The sequence below is a fragment of the Scheffersomyces amazonensis genome (genome assembly GCF_036850825.1).
Source record: "Scheffersomyces amazonensis strain UFMG-HMD-26.3 chromosome Unknown RJT21scaffold_3, whole genome shotgun sequence".
Lineage (NCBI taxonomy): Eukaryota > Fungi > Ascomycota > Pichiomycetes > Serinales > Debaryomycetaceae > Scheffersomyces > Scheffersomyces amazonensis.
In genome coordinates, this window is record NW_027042743.1 from 873,625 (window position 1) to 892,423 (window position 18,799).

Genomic DNA, 18,799 nt, shown 5'->3' on the forward strand with positions numbered 1-18,799 from the left:
TCACCATCACAAAAAAAGCCGCGACATTTTGCCTAAACTATTTTTTTTCATAATTGACCACCTCGAAGCCATTAATAAAGAACCAATCTTAAGACAACATTAAATTCAATTTAGAGGAAGATATATTGTAATTGAAAGAATGGTATGTAAAAAAGCTTTTGAAATGATAAGGAGATTCTATTTGTAAAGAATAACGTTACTAACATAAGGAAATTTATAGGCAACTACTACGATCTCTACTAAATCCCAAACAAAGGATTTGAATGGGTTATCACTTATTGCAGCACATTCACATATTTCAGGATTAGGATTAGATGAGAATTTACAACCTAAAGAAGCTGCCGAAGGTATGGTAGGACAATTAAAGGCCAGAAAAGCTGCTGGTGTTATTTTAAAGATGATTCAAGCTGGAAAAATTGCTGGTAGAGCAGTTTTAATTGCTGGACCACCATCAACTGGTAAAACTGCCATTGCTATGGGATTATCTCAAAGTTTAGGATCAGAAGTTCCATTTACTGCCATTGCAGGATCAGAAGTATTTTCACTTGAATTATCCAAAACTGAATCATTAATTCAAGCTTTCCGTAAATCTATTGGTATTAGAATTAAAGAAGAAACTGAAATAATTGAAGGTGAAGTTGTTGAAATACAAATTGATAGATCTATTACTGGAGGTCATAAACAAGGAAAATTAACTATTAAGACTACTGATATGGAAACTATTTATGAATTAGGTAATAAGATGATAGAAGGTTTAACTAAAGAAAAAGTATTAGCAGGTGATGTTATTTCGATTGATAAAGCTTCAGGAAAAATAACGAAACTTGGTAAATCTTTTACTAGAGCTAGAGATTATGATGCTATGGGACCAGAAACTAAATTTGTTCAATGTCCAGAAGGTGAATTACAAAAGAGAAAAGAAGTTGTTCATACTGTTTCTTTACATGAAATTGATGTAATAAATTCAAGACAACAAGGATTTTTAGCTTTATTTTCAGGTGATACTGGTGAAATTAGATCTGAAGTTCGTGATCAAATTAATACTAAAGTTGCTGAATGGAAAGAAGAAGGTAAAGCAGAAATTGTTCCTGGAGTTTTATTTATTGATGAAGTTCATATGTTAGATATTGAATGTTTTTCATTCATAAATAGAGCTTTAGAAGATGATTTTGCTCCTATTGTAATAATGGCAACAAATAGAGGAATTTCTAAAACTCGTGGTACTAATTATAAATCTCCTCATGGATTACCAGTTGATTTATTGGATAGATCAATTATTATTCATACTAGTAGTTACAATGCCGATGAAATTAGAACTATTCTTTCTACCAGAGCTAATGAAGAAGAAGTAGAATTAACTGGTGATGGTTTAGCACTTTTAACTAAAATTGGTCAAGAAACAAGTTTAAGATATGCTTCTAATTTAATTTCTGTATCTCAACAAATAGCATTAAAAAGAAGAAGTAATAATGTTGATCTTCCAGATATTAAGAGATCTTATATGTTATTCTTAGATTCAGATAGATCTGTACAATTTCTTCAAGAAAATTCTAGTCAATTTATTGACGATACAGGAGCTGTAACTCTTGGAACTGCTGGTGAAACTAATGGTGCATCAACTGCTCCTCCTGCTGCTGCAACAGGTGAAGAAGATAAAATGGAAACTGATTAAATTAACAGCTCCTCTTTGTAATATACTTTTATAAACATATATTTAAAATATACATGAGAAAATTTGTAATATAATATAATATAATTTAATTTAATTTAATTTAATTTAATATAATTATGATACGTATACTAAGTTGATTTGTCTATATGAAAATAAATCCTATAGCTATACTAGCAGAAAAATTAATTGATGCAAGTGATGTTATAGTCCGATTATATGTATGAAATAAAAAGGAAATACGAATTGAAGAATAATAAGGGATGTCATGAAATATTTCTTTAAAAAGGAGTTAAAATTTAACCACTTCCCTTAGTATTTAAGATTAAAGCAATAATCATACCGTATAATCCCAAGACTTCAGCAAAAATTAAGATTAAAACAATACCAACAAATAATCTTGGTTGATGCATATATTGTCTTATACCTTCATCACCAACTATACCAATAGCATAACCTGATGATAAACATGCAAAACCAACAGCTAAACCACAAGCTAAATGCATAAATCCATTAAATAAGGAATAATTTTCAGTTGGAGATAAACCTCCAGCAATTAATACAGATACAACTAATCCATAAACTGATAATATACCCGACATAACAACAGGAATTAAAGATTTCATAATTAATTCTGGTTTAAATGTACCAATTCCAGAAATACCAATACCGGATTTAGCAGTTCCAATGGCTGCTCCAGCTGATGATAAAATCATAGCAGCTGCACATCCAGCAAACCCAAAAAATGGGGCAAACACCGGCGACAAAATATCAGACTCAGACATTAGATCGATTGGAGTTTACAAATGTATGAACTAACCCTCAATGATAATTGCTTAATATGGTAACTCCCCTGGATACTGACCATTTCTCAATTCTCAATTCTCACTTCCCATTGAATTTTGTTGAAGCTAAAAGAGACATTTGAGAAATGTCGGACTGAATGTCGCACTGCTCAGACAACAAAATACAAAAAAATGTCACAGTCTTCATTCACGTCATTGTCACTTTTTAGATAGATGTCGGACCCGACATTTTCGCGTCTGTCTCTATCAACGTGCAGCGATAAGAACTTAAAGAACGAAAGTCGCCCCAAAAGGGTATTTCCTGGAACCAACTTTTATAGATAATATTGTTCCAGTCAATTTTACTGGACCACTATTACTTATAAGATACTTAAATATGATATCTACTAAAGTGTTAGTAGCATTGAGTTTAGTTATAACTCCTTCTTTAGCGTTTCCAACATCATTATTCTCTATATTTAGAGGTGAATTTCAACAACCTCAATTATTGGAAACTGGAGAAGGTGACTCATGTCCAATTGACATTCCATTAACTTGTACTAATTCAACACCAATTCATAATTCATGTTGTTTTGAAAGCCCTGGAGGAATCTTTTTACAAACTCAATTTTGGGATTATTATCCACCTATTGGTGATAATGATTCATTTACTTTACATGGTTTATGGCCAGATAATTGTGATGGTAGTTATGAACAATTTTGTGATGATGAATTAAATTTAAAACCTCATGAAATCAAAAGTATTGTAGTTGATCAATTTAAAGATAATGAATTATATTCTAAAATGATTCATAATTGGAAGAATTTTAATGGAGATGATGAAAATTTATGGATTCATGAATTTAATAAACATGGAACTTGTATTAAAACTTTAAGACCTACATGTTATTATCCATATGTTAAAAATCAAAATATTTATGATTTTTATAAAATTTCTATGAATATTTATGAGAAATTACCTACTTTTAAATTTTTAGAACAAGCTGGTATAACTCCAAGTGAAACTAAAACTTATACAAAACAAGAAATAAGTGATGCATTATCTTCACAATTTGAAGGATTACAAGTATATTTTAAATGTAATAGATATCAAGTACTTCAAGAAATTTGGTATTATCATTATTTAAAAGGTTCAATTAAACAAGAAGATTTTGTACCAATTCCATCATTATTAAATTCAAATTGTCCACAGGAAGGTATTAAATTCTTACCAAAAGGTTGGACTCCACCTAATGGTCCACCAAGTCCAAATCCAAATCCAGGTAGACCAAAACCTCCAATTGGTGGTGATAGAGGTTATTTAAAACTTCCAAATCATGCAGGATGTATAATATCTAATGGTCAATGGTATCAATATGGAACTTGTGCAACTTTTACAGTTTCAAAATCTCAATTTGGTGGTTATAATTTAAAATCTTCTAAAGGATATTGTGGATTTGATAAACAAGGTCAATTAAGTTGTGGATCATTTTATCAACCTGCTAAATATCAATTTGCTTATGATAAAGAATCAGGTGAAATTAGTTATGGAGGTTTAAGTAAATGGTGCTTTAACAAAGAGAATTCTCATGGTCATGGGAAATTCCAACAAATTCCTATCAAATTAGTTGCTAAAGGTGAAACTTGTGATGATCCATTTAGCTTAAAGTTCAATTAAATTAAAATTACAAAAGTTATGATTTTTTTTTTAATCCGTTGAGGATAACCTTTATTAAAATATTAAGTATATAATTTATAAAATCTACCATTTTTATTATTGATACTGTTATGAAAAAATATCTGTTTCATAGTAGTAAACAAAAACCCCAAAACATAAATGATGATAAAAAAAATGTTTAAGCCAATAAACCTCTAGAATGAAAAATAAACATGAAATATAAAAATATAGTTGAACAAGTCATTAAATGCAGTTGATGCAGATAAAAAAAACATGAATCGTAATTAAAGAACAAGTAATAATCAGGTAAGATTTACTTACCATCTGGGAGAATGAATAAAAAGGGCAGATTTAAATTTAGATAATTGAATTAATTATCTAATATCTGTAAATTTCAGCCTTGAATGGACCTTCCTTTGGAATACCTAAATATTCAGCTTGAACATTAGTTAAGGTGGTTAATCTAGCACCTAAATGATCCAAGTGACATCTAGCAACAGTTTCATCTAAAACCTTTGGTAATAAATGAACACCAACATCAAATGGACCAGTCTTAGAGAATTCTGGATAAGTAGATCTAAATTCTTCATCATGAGCCTTAAATAAAGCAATTTGAGCTAAGACTTGATTAGAGAAAGAACAAGACATAACGAAGGAAGAGTGACCAGTAGCACAACCTAAGTTAACTAATCTACCTTCAGCTAATAAGATAAGGTGACGACCATTCTTCATTAAGTATCTGTCAACTTGAGGTTTAATGTTAACAACAGATTCAGCATTAGCCTTTAACCAAGCAACATCAATTTCAATATCAAAATGTCCAATGTTACAAACAATAGCATCTTCTGGCATTTTTTCGAAATGAACACCAGTAATAATATCTCTACAACCAGTAGTTGTAACGAAAATTTGACCAATTGAAGCAACTTCATCTAATGGAGCAACTTGATAACCAGAAACAGCAGCTTGTAAAGCATTAATTGGATCAATTTCAGTAACAATGACTCTAGCACCCATACCTCTTAAAGCCATAGCACAACCTTTACCAACATCACCGAAACCAGCAACAACAGCAACTTTACCAGCAATCATAACATCGGTGGCTCTCTTAATACCATCAATTAAAGATTCTCTACAACCATATAAGTTATCGAATTTAGATTTAGTAACGGAATCATTAACGTTAATGGCTGGAACCTTTAATTTACCATCTCTTAAAGCCTTGTATAAGTGATGAACACCAGTAGTAGTTTCTTCAGATAAACCGAAACAGTCATCTAACATTTCTGGGTATTTTTCATGAACTAAATTAGTTAAATCACCACCATCATCTAAGATTAAGTTTAATTTTTTGTTATCTTTAAAGGCAAATAATTGTTGTTCAATACACCACAAGTATTCTTCTTCAGTTTCACCTTTCCAAGCGAAAACTGGAACACCAGCAGCAGCAATAGCAGCAGCAGCATGATCTTGAGTTGAGAAAATGTTACAAGAAGACCAAGTAACTTCAGCACCTAAAGCAACTAAAGTTTCAATTAAAACAGCAGTTTGAATAGTCATATGTAAACAACCAGCAATTCTAGCACCCTTTAATGGTTGAGATGGTCCATACTTTTTTCTAATATACATTAAACCTGGCATTTCATTTTCAGATAATTCAATATCTTTTCTACCAAAGGCAGCTAAAGAAATATCGGAAACTTTATAGTTATGAGCTGGAGCAGACATGTTTATTTATCAATTCTAAGATTACTGAGATCTGAAGATTTCAAATTCAAATTCAATGACAATTAATTTATTATATAACTGCTTTTGACGAATGAAGGAATCCTTCGCTATTTATACAGAGTAGAGTGAAAAAAAAATTTTGTGCTCGACGAGCTGCCTGAAAAAAAAAAAAAAATAAATAAAAAGAAAACAAGGAAAATAAAGAAATAAAGAAAAAGTAAAAGTAGCACGTTTAAGTTATAGTAGTAGTTGGGCAATAGGAATAGGAATAGGAATAGTTATAGTTATAGTTATGGTTATAGACACCATTACAATTACAATTACCGGAATGGAATGGTTATTGGACGGGTATTGTCATGTGTCTACTGGATGTACTGTACTTGTTATGTAGCCAATTGTAGTTGTTAGTTAGTGTCTATATACTTTAAGTACTGTAATAGCAGCCTATCTTTTGATGTGTTTGTATGCAGGACCGATGGAGGGAACCGATTTGTTGTGCTGTTTTATACGAGAGCGGCCGCTACGACAAAATCACATGCAATTCGAGACCAGCCCCATACGCGCGCGCCCACTCACTCCCTCCCCTTACTTGTAGATAACAGTCTTAACTATTAACTACTAACTACCAACTATTAACTATTAATTACAGTGTATTACAACTATTTATAAGAGATTCATAAATCATAATGACAGATAGACAACTATATTATTTAAAGGATGTAGCGAGCGTGTACAAACAAAGTACGATAGCCACAATCAAGTGTCAGTAAAGTAGTGGCCAATTGCCAAATGTCAATGTCACTTAAAATTATAATAATTAAAAATATATTATATTATTTTATTAAACCCCAAAGTTTACGTTATACCATTTTAGAACCCTCATAAGCATATTATCATTATATCTCAAACTTTAACCAATCAAGATCCTTTATGGTCTCTTGAGATTGTCTTGGAGCTTGAGCTTGAGCCTGTGCTGGTTGACTCTTTTTTAATCCATCAGTTAAGCTGGACTTTACCGATGGTTGTGCGATTGGTGGTTGTTGTTTTGATTGAGTTGCAAAATACAGTGCATTATTAATATTATTAATAATATCATTATTGTTAATAATATTATTACTCTTTAAAGCTCCTGCATCAACATCCATCATCATATCATCTTCATCTCCCACACTTAAATCTACAAGTTGATCATCATCTTCATGATGATTGAAATTCCTCTTTATTCCACTGGAATTAACATTAACATTAACATTCTTACTCACACTACTAGGTAATAAATCCATAACATTCATTGGAGTAGGCGGTATACTAATGGATTCAGCATCAGCATCATCATCTATAATTGTACTATTAATTCTCATTTTAGAAAATGAACTTGTAGAAGCATGTCTCATAGGTGAATCACCAGCCCCAGTAAATGCATTATTATTATTATTATTATTATTATTCATAAGAAATGTAGATGTGGTGGAGTTATGTCTGGATAACGAAGGATGATCAAAATATGAACTTGAACTCATAGTATTGAATCGTTGATTGAGAAGATTTATGTTAGAATAAGTGAGGGAGTTAGATGGAGTTATACTATCACTTCTACCTCGAGATTTGGAACTATTCATATTATTAATATTGTTATTGTTATTGATGATGTTAGTGTTATTGTTAGCATTATTGATATTAATTACCGATGGTTTACGATGTAATGAGGAGGATTGAAATGATGTAGAAATAGGATTATTATTAATATTAATATTATTAGTATTAAAATTAGTTGAAGTTGGAGTATTAACGGAATTTCTCTTCGCAAAATTTAAACTATTAGTAAAACTATTATTATTAGAAATTGAAATTCTTCTATTAAATGAAGAATTATCTCCATAATAATTTTCTACTAAATTAATATCAGACTTCTTTCTCTTAAATTGTTGATTATTATTACTATTATTATTAATACTTCCATAATAATTAGAATTAGATGATGATGGTAATATTAATTTTGAATATGGAGATGCTGGACTATTCATATTTGAAGAAGTGGTTGAAGATGAAGAGTATGATGTTGATTGTGAATTTGCAGGAATCGGTATTGATTTTTGAGTTAAATTAGTTTGACTCATTGGTTTAGGTAAAATTAAAACATTTTTATGTCTAGCTGATGATGAAGAACTTGAAATATATGAATTATTTCCATTATTATTAGGGGTTTGCATTGTATTTGATTTCATTATTGGTATACCACCTCCATTATAATTAGAATTAAATTTGACTCGATTATTATTGTTAAATACATTATTTGGTAAAGAACTTGAAGCATGCATATAAGCCGCATTAGCAGGAAGAATTGAAGGTTGTTGTTGATGAGATTGTTGTTGAGAATTTGATGGTGTTATGGCTGATGAAGATCTACGAGATGATCTCTTTTTAATCACATCAGTCTTTAAACTTAATGGACGAGTTGTTCCATGTAATTTGAAAAATAATCCACAAGCATTACAAAGGGTATTCCCGAGATGATCTTTTCTCCAAAGGGGGGTATTCAATGTATGACAATTATAACATTCAGTTCTATTATTGTTATTATTACTAGTATTATTATTGCTATTATTACTATTATTATTACTATTGGACGTAGATTCAGTACTTTCAGTCTTAAGCTTAGTTAATGATGATGTTAAATTAGATTTAGTAGTATTGGTGGTGGTTGAAGGTTGTGATTTAGAAGTTAATGAAGAGCTGGATGAGGCATTGGTGTTTGTATCGCTATTGTGTCTTGAGCTAGATTGAGAAGAAGTAGCCATAGAATTTGGAGATGAATCATCATTAATAGATGCTGGAGTATTTATTTGAACATTATTAGTACTAATTTTTCTATAGCCTGTAGTATTATTGGTATTATTGGTATTAGATTTTAATGGAGATGACTTCGTGATTGTATTGGTAGTAGTAGTTATAGTTGTTGTATTAGATTTTGTAGATGGAATATAAGGAGAATTTTTCAAATCATCTATAGAAAGTGGACTCAATAAGTCAAGAACTTTATCATGCTTTCCTAAAGATGGTGAAGAATCAGTAGTATCCATTTGCTGTTGTTCAAATACCATATGATTTAATTGAGATTTTGAATTTTGTTTACGTAACTGACGATTTTCTACTCGAGGTTGTAATGATAATAATTTCTTTGCTGAATAAAATAATTCTACTATAGATGGACCTCCATCAAAGGATTCTTGTGGAGATGATGAAGTCATGAACTAAAGCCGGTATAGGTGAGTGAATATTAAAAATGTCTTATAGTTAGTTTTTGTCTTGAAATTATAATGAGTTGGAGAGGCAAAACGTGACTGTTTCCGAGATTACAACTATACAGTGGTTGGCTGATTGTTGTAGACGGATACAAGTACTTGCTGGTGCTCTAACCGATGAGTAATGGATAAGATTTGGTTGAATTAATTAATTAATTAAGGGGATCTTCAAAAATTGTTCTAAAATTTTTCTTTCTTTTTCTTTTTTTGTCGTGGATATTTGTTTGTTTTTGTCTGTCTCACTTAATTTAAGGTGACTAAATTACTAGTGAGTAGGAAATTAGAAATAGTTAGTGAATCACGAGATATGAGCAACAATCGTATAGAAGAATAGTTAACAATATTGTTAATTAGATTCAACAAAACTATATGACAAGCAAAATAGAATAGAATAGAATAATTGATGAGATATAGAAAGTCACTAGAGACTTTATGAAAATTTTTATTAATCCGGTTATGAGAACAATAGTACAGTAGATTTATTAATTAACATGATTATTTTGTCTGTTATGTATCCTGGAAAGAACAACACCACGCTTACGTAAGCCCCCAAATGTCATGCCTGCCCAAGTGTCTGTCCGAGCATGTCATGTACAGTATTTAATTTATATTTTTTTTGTTATAATTATACAGTAATAATTTCTTAATTTCTTAAACTGGTGATCTCACTAGTCGCCTCCCTTTACTAACTATGTGACTTATCAAATCTAACATTTAACAGTTGTATAGCCACGGTTAGGAGAGGTTAGGTTTAATACTAGAATTAAAAATTAGAATCATAAGTCCGTGCCACCACACTACGAGTCAGAAGTTATTTGAGTCAGTTCCTGAGTCTCGAGTCAATTAATTTTTAATTAATCCATATATGACACAAATAGAAAGGGTTCCGAGAAATATGACAAATCCGCTACAAAATGTCTTTGTTTGTCGCATACTATAATTTATCTTGAGACAATGATATAATAAGTACTTTTATATTTTGTTTGTTTGTTTGCTTATGTATGTAATATGTATGTAATTACTGTTCTAATATACAAGATTTGGGATCCTATTCTTCCCCAACGACGCCATCATTACTATTATTATTATTATTATTATTATTGTTGTTGTTGTTGTTGTTGGTATTATTATTATTGTTGTTATTGTGGGATTTATACCTACGATAAGATGAATGATGACCATGGTGATGATGATTGTTACTATGTGAATGTCCATGATTTCTATTACCTTGATGATAGTGATTATTTTTACTTCCATCTGATTTATCTCCATTGGAATTATTTGTACCATTACCACTTGATTCTCCAATATCTGAATGTAATCTATATTCAAATGAAACTCCATAAACTCTTTCATTTGATCCTGAATCAATGGTATCAATACAATCTGATCCTTCTCTAATTGCATCACATTCTCGAATTACTCTTAATATAGAATCACAAATAATTCTTCTAGCTTGAAATGGAGTTAATTTCTTTGATTCTTCTTTTTTACTACTACTTTTACCATTAAAATTTAAATTAGAATTCCAAATACTAATAATATCTTCTTCTCTTCTAACACTAAGAACTAATCCACTAATATCATTTAATAATGATTCTTCATATTCACTTTCAGGAATTAATGATCCTGTCACAGTTTTTAATAATAATCTTTCCCAAATTAAACTGGTTCTCTTTCTAACACTGGTAGAACTTTCATCTTCTCCATTATTATTATTATTATTATTATTATTATTATTATTACTTGTAGTATTTGGTCGACGATTAAATCGGAATATCCATCTACCACCTTTAGTATTAATTGGATCTTCCCATACTGGACTTACACCACTTTTAAAAATAAGAAATTCAGTTCCAAATGATAATTCATGACTCTTTTTAATCCATGATAAACTAGTCCATAATTGTTCTATACTAGCAATGGAAACTGTATTATCATCACCTTGTTCAACATTTGGAAATGATATTTCAGTGGTGGTTTGTAAATATGAATCAACATTGGCAGCTGGTAAAGCAGGTAAAACATTAGATACATCATCTGATTCTTTATGATGTTGTTGTTGACGTTTTAATCTTGTTCTTGAATGATGCCACATAGTCCAACAATAGTCCAAAACATGATGATCTGATGGAATTGTGCTTACGATTTCTTCACTTAATTTAATTGGATCACGTTTAGGTAATAATAATTCTTGAGATGTATTATTGATATCAGAATTATTAGTCTCATTATTAATGAAAGAATTGAGGGTAGTTGAACTTGAACTTGAATTTGTCATGATATTATTAGTATTACTATTTCTATGAGAATGGTGATGATTTCCATTTTTACCATTACTATTTCCATTATTATTATATGATTTATAAGATTTATTGGTATTGGTATTGGTATTGGATTTGACTGAGCTAGTAGTATCAGTTGTTCCTTGATTTTGATTCATTATTCTATTGAACAAAGATTCTGCTCTTTTTAAATTCTCAGACATTATGAAGGATTATTTGCTATTTGCTATTTGTTATTTGTTATTAGTTATTTACTATGTATATGTATATGTATGTGTATATGTCAGAATGCTATGCTTTTAATATGCTATTAAATTATAATGTACAAGATGGTATGATGTTATGCTATGAGTGACTATTTTAAAATATCCTGGGATTGGTTCCAGCTAAGATTATGCTATACGTTTGTAAATTTCTTGTTTTCTATTGGACTATTTGATATGACTGACTGAATGATAGAATTCCTATTACTATTACTATGCTATGTTACCTATGTATGGACGGTTTCTAGTGCCTTTCCAATATATATTAATGCTGGAGATATGAATATGACCTGCTTGTGCTGTTAGCTGAAACTTTTTCGTTCTTCGTTCTGTTCTGTTCTGTTCTGTTTTTTCTGTCCGGCATGAAAAATTTTTATGGCTAATTTAGCTAAGCTATGTTAAGCTAAGCAGAGGCATGGATGTTTAGCTTTTTTTTTTAATGATTACTGGGGTAGCAACTCTTTACTATTACTGTATTATACTTAATTTATTATACTGAATTAATTATAATAAACTAAACATATATATATTGATAGATTACAGAGTATTAAAAAGTTTATGCCTTAGCATAATAATGTAAATAACCTCCTAAAGTCTTACATCCATTGATATAATTAGATACATCTAATTTTTCATTAATTGAATGAGCTCCATCATCACCTCTACCCATTGGTAATAATAATACATCAACTCCTAATTCCTTTTCAAAAGTTAAAGTAATTGGAATTGATCCACCTTCTCTAGTGAAATCAGGAACAATGTTCCAAACATCTTGAGTAGCTTTAGAAGCAGCTTGGAATGAAGCATTAAATGGATCACTAACCCAATAATTACCATCATGAATTAATTCAATCTTAAATTTATTTGGTGATCCAAGTTTAGCAAATTGTTCTTCAGCAAATTTAAATACTAATTCATCTAATTTTTTACTTTCAATATTTGGAACAGTTCTAATAGAAAATTTACCTATAACTTTAGCAGGAATAACAGTTTTTGCACCTGATCCACTAAATGCTCCTTCAATACCATGTAAAGATAATGATGGATATCTCCATCTATGTTTTAAAATATCTTTCTTATTATCATGTAAAGAAGTTTTAGATCCTGCAGCAGCATTTAATTCTTCAACTGAAAAATCAATTGCATCATATAATTTATCTTCTTTATCAGTTAATGGAGCCACCATATCTTTAATACCAGGAATTAAAATTTGACCAGAAGAATCAACTAAAGTTGATAATACTTTAATTAAATCAGTCATTGGTTCAGCAATAATACCACCAAAAATACCACTATGTAAATCAGCTCCTGGACCTTCAACTATAACTTGATAATAATTACATCCTCTTAAACCATAAGTTAAAACTGGTTTAGTAGTACCTAACCAATAATTATCAGAAATAGTAACTTGTTCAACATCTTTAAAATATTGTTTAGCTTCCTTAGCAACTAATTCATCTAATCCTAATGATCCACTTTCTTCCATACCTTCAAAACAAACAACTAAATTAACTGGGAATTCCCAACCTAATTCACGATGAGCTTGAATAACATTTAACCATCCAATAACTGGTCCTTTATCATCAGTTGATCCTCTACCGTATAAAATATCTTTAGCAGTATCATGATACATAGTAAATGGTTCAGTAGCCCAACCATCTTCTTTTAAAGCAGGTTGAACATCATAATGTCCATAAACTAAAACAGTCTTTTTAGCTGGATCATTACCATATTTACCTAATACAATAGGTGGCAATTGTAATTTTGGATCATTAACTGGTGGAGGTTGAATACCTAAATCTTTTAATTGAATATCATCAAATCCTAAATTAGTTAATTCTTGAACTAAAAAGGCAGACATTTCAAAAACTTTTGGTCTAAGACTTTCATCTCCCGATACTGATGGAATAGCAATGGCTTTCTCTAAACGACTAATGAATTGTGGTTTCAATTCATCGATCTTAGCGAATAATGGTTCTAATGGTAATTTATCGTATGACATTTTGTCTTCGAGTAATTAGACTATATCAATTGGTACTTAATTACTGATATTTTATATTCTTCAATTTAACAATAAACGGTCTTTGAACTCATTCACTGTCTGGCCCCCCCTCTGTCTCTGTCTCTGTCGGGGATCGATGCACCCATGCCGCATCAAAATTTTTTTTTTCTCGGTCTTGTAGCCGTTTGTGAGTATGGCAAATAAGGCACTTTGAATATGTCAATTTCGAATGCCCTTTAAAGTCTTGCAGAAATTCCTTCTATAGCCGTGATTTACTTCGGTTTTGTTTGTGTAGCTAATACTGCAATATATGACATACATTCGAAATCTATTAACTTTTGTTACTGTAATAATAATATGACTTAAATGTGAAAATGGTAAAAGAGTAAGAGTAATCATGTCACCTGCCCAATGTCACACCTTTTGAGACGCGACATAAATTCCTAATGAAAAATTCGACATTGTCGTACTCCAATATCTGTATACATCTGTAATAACATATTTTAATGAGTTGCAAATTGAACGATAAACCATGATTGAACAAGTTTAGTGGCAATGTCAGAATCAGACTCCGATATAGATCCTATTGACACCACTAGTGAAGAAGATGATGATAGCGATGAAGATTTCAATTTAATATCTTTCATCACAGGGAATGTTCTGACAACTTCAGAAAATAATGATCATAACAATCATGATGGAGAAGAAGAAGAAGAAGGAGCAGTAACAAAATCAAGAAAACTTCTTATTACAAGATCTAAAGCTTCAATTGTGGAGAGTGTACTGAAACGTATAAAGTTTAGTCCTTCTATATCAACTTCAAATAATAAAAAGAGAAATGGTAAAGATGATGGAAGTGATGATGATTTCAATATTCATTTACCTAGTGTATTTGAAACCGATGGAATAAAAAATGATAAGATTCGAAAGAATGATGTAATAATAAAGGAAGATTTTGTTACTGAAGAAAGTCAATTAAAGAAAGACTTTGAGAATTTATTACTTAAAAAACAACAAATCCTTACTGAATTAAATGATAATGGATCTCATGATATTAAAATATTCACCATAGAAAAAGATGAACAATTAGTTGAAAAGATATTAAAGAAAGGTTATAAAAATCAAAATAATCGACATTTTTATTTTATTAATAATGTTCATAAAATTCATAATGAAGATGGAAATCTTTCTTGGAACTCGTTACCTTTTGTACTAAATGATTTCTTCTTTTATAATTTAAGTACAATATCAGATTCCAAAGTATATGCTAAGCATATGAAATCTATACTTAATTACTGCTTGATAAATATTAATCATGTGGATTATCTAAGTCAATTAAATAAACTATGTGAAAATTTAGTTTATGTACGAGCAAAAGACATTAAATCAACTATTCTGGAATATGAATTTTTAAATTATTTAAAGCTAGTAGGATGTAATGTTGAATTAATTGAATCTCAACTCACGGAGCTGGTTTTACCATCATTGCCTATAAAATTAAATCATTTTAATAACAATTTGGAATTGACACTTATTCGACTTCAACTCATCTTTAATATTACATTGATCCATATTAAGGTAGAGAAAGATGATTCTAAATTTGAGAGATTATTATTATCTATGCTAAAGGCATTTTTATTAATAATCTGTGATTTCAATGTTAACAAAAAGCAATTCCCATTATTGCTAAACTTTATTAGATCAATATTTCCGTTTTTATATTTTGAATTCACAGTTAGAGAACCTTATAAAGATCATGAAATTAAGTTCCTAGAACTTTTAAATAAAATGTTACGAGAATTAACTACGTCGCTATATGGAATTCAACAGATATCTTCCAATAAGAGATACGATTATGAACTCCAATTCAATATAATTAGATTATTAAGTATATCATTTGGAACTTCTTCAGATGTATCTATTCATAAATTCATTAAAAATTTATCAATTTCTTTTATCCTTGATGGAGATCATCATGGGATTTCAGATGATGTTGATAATAGTAAAAAGCAACTTGATTTAACTCCTAATATATCCATATTGGAATTAATTTTCAAGAAACTTTTATCTATGGATTTGGTTAAAGGACTTGAGAATAATGATCCACAAGTTATTAATCAAGTACATAGTACTCACTACAAGATTCTACTATTAAATCATGTTCTACTTCGATCATATATAGATAACAATAATAATACAGGGAAAACTATAGATACATTTGAACAAGTTAGACAAGCTAATGTCAATCGATTGAAGCTGCTTATAGATATGATTGATAGACTTAAAACAAAGATTTACGATAACATTCGACAAATCGGATACGTGGATGCTAAATTATCATCAACACAACATCAACTGCTGAATCCAGTTAATATAGAAGAGTTGGTAAAACATGTGACGGATTCCTTCCATACATTAAATTACTTATATAATAAGTTTGATAATGACTTGTATCCGATTAATTTTGATATATTCTATAATAATTAGAGTAATTAGAGTAGGATAATTAATCAGTTATGACTAGTGTAATGGTGTAATAGAATAATAAAAAATAATATATAAATAGTTCATATGTATAGTATACATATGTGTTACTACTCGTAAGACATACCGGAAGTAGTAATGATACAACATAATTGCTAAACGTGGTGGTTGCACATGAACGCAAAATTTAACCGGCCGGGGCTGCGATAAATAAAAAGTAATGAGCACGAAGTTTGATAACCGATTCAACCATTTTCTCCGAATTAATATAATAATAGCTATAAATTATAATTATATTATATTCATAATTATATAATATTCTTTATACAGTTACAGTTTAATTTATTATAGTTTATATACATATATATATATATGCATATTGTTTAATATTAGTTCCAACATCATGACAAGCTCATCTTTCGCATCCTCAATTACTGGAGAACCAGTTTTATATGAGAATCCAGAAATTCAACATAATGAACAAGTTAAACCAGGTACTATAGTTAAATTACCATTTGGATATGGTCCATTACCAGCAGAAATTAAGAATAAAAAGATCTTTTATTTTGATATTGATAATTGCCTTTATAAACGTTCTACGCGTATTCATGATTTGATGCAAGTTAAGATTCATCAATACTTTAAAGATAACTTACAATTAAATGATGAAGAAGCTCATAAATTACATATGAATTATTATAAGACTTATGGTTTAGCCATTGAAGGTTTAGTTCGTAATCATAGAGTTGATGCTTTAGAATATAATTCAAAAGTTGATGACTCATTAGATTTAAATAGTGTATTATCTTATAATCCACAATTAAGAGCCATGTTAATATCATTAAAAAATTCACATAAATTTGATTACTTTTGGTTGGTTACTAATGCATATAAGAATCATGCCTTAAGAGTAGTATCTATATTAGGATTAGGTGATCTCTTTGATGGATTAACATATTGTGATTATTCAAAATTCCCTATTATATGTAAACCAATGAAAGAATTCTTTATAAATTGTTTGAATAAAACTCGAATTGATTATGAAGATAAAGAATCCTTAGATAAACAATTCTTTATCGATGATAGTGAACTTAATGTTAAATCTGCTTTTGATTTAGGGTTTGGTAATGTGATTCATTTTGTTGAAGTACAATCAGAGTATGAAACCTTAATTCAAAAACCAGATTATTCAAAATACTATAAAGGTAATGAAGATGGAAGAAAGATCCATATTATTAGAGATATTTTAGATTTACCAGATGTTTTATAAGCCAGCAGTGATATATATATAAATCTATATATATATATTATATTATATATAGGTATTGGCTTTTTTCCTGCTTTCAGTTTCTTAAATAGAGTAATAGAGTATTTAGATGGTTTTCTCTAGTATACGAAATCTAGCCTTTTTAACACTTATTAAATATTGATCACTAACCATATAACCATATTTGGCAGCGGGTGGTTTGAAGCCACTGTTTGCAAAAAAGTCGTGTGAATCATCGCAAAGAAATTTATCAGCAATACTTTATCAGTTATCAATATAGTACTAGCAGAGTATTGAATATGACTTCTAAAAAAGTGACTAAAGCTTATATTGGGAAGATTCTCTTTCTTCACGGGTATACTCAGTCATCATCAATTTTTTATGCAAAGACTTCAGCTTTACGTAAGAGACTTACAAAATTAAATTATAAATGTGTATATCTTAATGCTCCATTAAAGTTAACTCCGGCTCAATTACCGTCTAATGATGCATTATCAAAATTTGCATCTGTAGTACATAATGATGAAGATGATGACACAGAATATAGAGCATGGTGGGTTAAGCCACAAAATACAAATGATGGGATTTCTCTAGACGATGCTATTGATACTATTAAAAATTATATCAGAAATGGAAAATTAATTGCTGATCCTGATTTAAATCAAGATAATGATGAAGAAGATGAACAACTTAAAAGTTTACCTATAACAGGAATAGTTGGATTTTCTCAAGGGGCATCTTTGGCAGGGATTTTAATTCATAAATTTAAAGATTTATTTAATGTACCACCACCAAAATTTGTGATAATGTATAGTGGATTTAAATTAGATACTAGTGTTAAATCAGGAAATGATAAGTATGATGATTATTATGCCAAAGAAGATAAAAAGATTAATGATTATAATTATTTACACGTATATGGAGAATTAGATACTGTTGTTGATGAAACTAGATCGTTATCATTATATAATATAACGAAGTCAAATTCTGTATTATTAAAACATCCAGGAGGACATTTCGTACCTAATTCAAAAATTTATATTGATCAAGTTACTAATTGGATTCAAGTTGTAACTAAAGAATATGAAGCTAAGGATGAAAATAAAAAGAAAACTGTTGCAGTAGATGATGATATAGATTCATTATTGGATATGATCGATAATTTGGGTAAGGCTTAATCAATATGAGACTGTATAAATAGAGATGCTTAAGTCATAGAATAATTAATATATAGTAAATTTAATATGAATTTAATAGAGCCCAAGATTTTTTGCAATAAAAAATTCTCGATCTTTCTATTAGGTAAAAATCAGTGCGACATTACAAAAGATTTATG

General features: G+C 29.6%; 10 protein-coding genes across 10 annotated transcripts; 5 read left to right on the top strand and 5 right to left on the bottom strand. All coding sequences in view use genetic code 12, as the record gives it.

The window, feature by feature from the left end:
* The first annotated feature begins 98 nt into the window (after positions 1–98).
* Positions 99–1,743, top strand: RVB2 (RuvB family ATP-dependent DNA helicase reptin). The gene is made up of 2 exons (XM_064879808.1): positions 99–142; positions 221–1,743. Exons 1-2 carry the CDS (start codon positions 140–142, stop codon positions 1,670–1,672), a joined length of 1,455 nt encoding a protein of 484 aa, XP_064738484.1. The 5' UTR covers positions 99–139; the 3' UTR covers positions 1,673–1,743.
* Positions 1,695–2,521, bottom strand: VMA11 (H(+)-transporting V0 sector ATPase subunit c'). Its single transcript, XM_064881671.1, has one exon. It carries the CDS (start codon positions 2,452–2,454, stop codon positions 1,969–1,971), a length of 486 nt encoding a protein of 161 aa, XP_064738485.1. The 5' UTR covers positions 2,455–2,521; the 3' UTR covers positions 1,695–1,968.
* A 462-nt stretch (positions 2,522–2,983) lies between these two features.
* On the top strand, positions 2,984–4,081 carry RJT21DRAFT_73496 (T2 family ribonuclease; the record flags this gene model as incomplete). Its single annotated transcript, XM_064885209.1, has 1 exon — positions 2,984–4,081. A coding segment is annotated over one exon (1,098 nt), but the record flags the coding sequence as incomplete, so codon positions are not given.
* Positions 4,082–4,321: 240 nt separating this feature from the next.
* SAH1 (adenosylhomocysteinase) lies at positions 4,322–5,970 on the bottom strand. Its single transcript, XM_064884196.1, has one exon. It carries the CDS (start codon positions 5,858–5,860, stop codon positions 4,511–4,513), a length of 1,350 nt encoding a protein of 449 aa, XP_064738487.1. The 5' UTR covers positions 5,861–5,970; the 3' UTR covers positions 4,322–4,510.
* A 786-nt stretch (positions 5,971–6,756) lies between these two features.
* GLN3 (nitrogen-responsive transcriptional regulator) lies at positions 6,757–9,108 on the bottom strand (the record flags this gene model as incomplete). The annotated part of the gene is made up of 1 exon (XM_064880207.1): positions 6,757–9,108. One exon carries the CDS (start codon positions 9,106–9,108, stop codon positions 6,757–6,759), a length of 2,352 nt encoding a protein of 783 aa, XP_064738488.1.
* A 1,102-nt stretch (positions 9,109–10,210) lies between these two features.
* On the bottom strand, positions 10,211–11,650 carry RJT21DRAFT_113869 (uncharacterized protein; the record flags this gene model as incomplete). Its single annotated transcript, XM_064880208.1, has 1 exon — positions 10,211–11,650. The coding sequence occupies one exon, from the start codon at positions 11,648–11,650 to the stop codon at positions 10,211–10,213; it is 1,440 nt and encodes a 479-aa protein (XP_064738489.1).
* A 490-nt stretch (positions 11,651–12,140) lies between these two features.
* RJT21DRAFT_33907 (metallodipeptidase) lies at positions 12,141–13,857 on the bottom strand. Its single transcript, XM_064884203.1, has one exon. It carries the CDS (start codon positions 13,710–13,712, stop codon positions 12,267–12,269), a length of 1,446 nt encoding a protein of 481 aa, XP_064738490.1. The 5' UTR covers positions 13,713–13,857; the 3' UTR covers positions 12,141–12,266.
* Positions 13,858–13,883: 26 nt separating this feature from the next.
* Positions 13,884–16,449, top strand: RJT21DRAFT_120288 (uncharacterized protein). Its single transcript, XM_064881672.1, has one exon. It carries the CDS (start codon positions 14,268–14,270, stop codon positions 16,197–16,199), a length of 1,932 nt encoding a protein of 643 aa, XP_064738491.1. The 5' UTR covers positions 13,884–14,267; the 3' UTR covers positions 16,200–16,449.
* Positions 16,400–17,614, top strand: RJT21DRAFT_33851 (nucleotidase). The gene has a single exon (XM_064884200.1). The coding sequence runs from the start codon at positions 16,600–16,602 to the stop codon at positions 17,464–17,466; it is 867 nt and encodes a 288-aa protein (XP_064738492.1). The 5' UTR covers positions 16,400–16,599; the 3' UTR covers positions 17,467–17,614.
* Positions 17,615–18,798, top strand: RJT21DRAFT_33850 (putative serine hydrolase). Its single transcript, XM_064884199.1, has one exon. It carries the CDS (start codon positions 17,763–17,765, stop codon positions 18,639–18,641), a length of 879 nt encoding a protein of 292 aa, XP_064738493.1. The 5' UTR covers positions 17,615–17,762; the 3' UTR covers positions 18,642–18,798.
* Position 18,799: the final 1 nt, after the last annotated feature.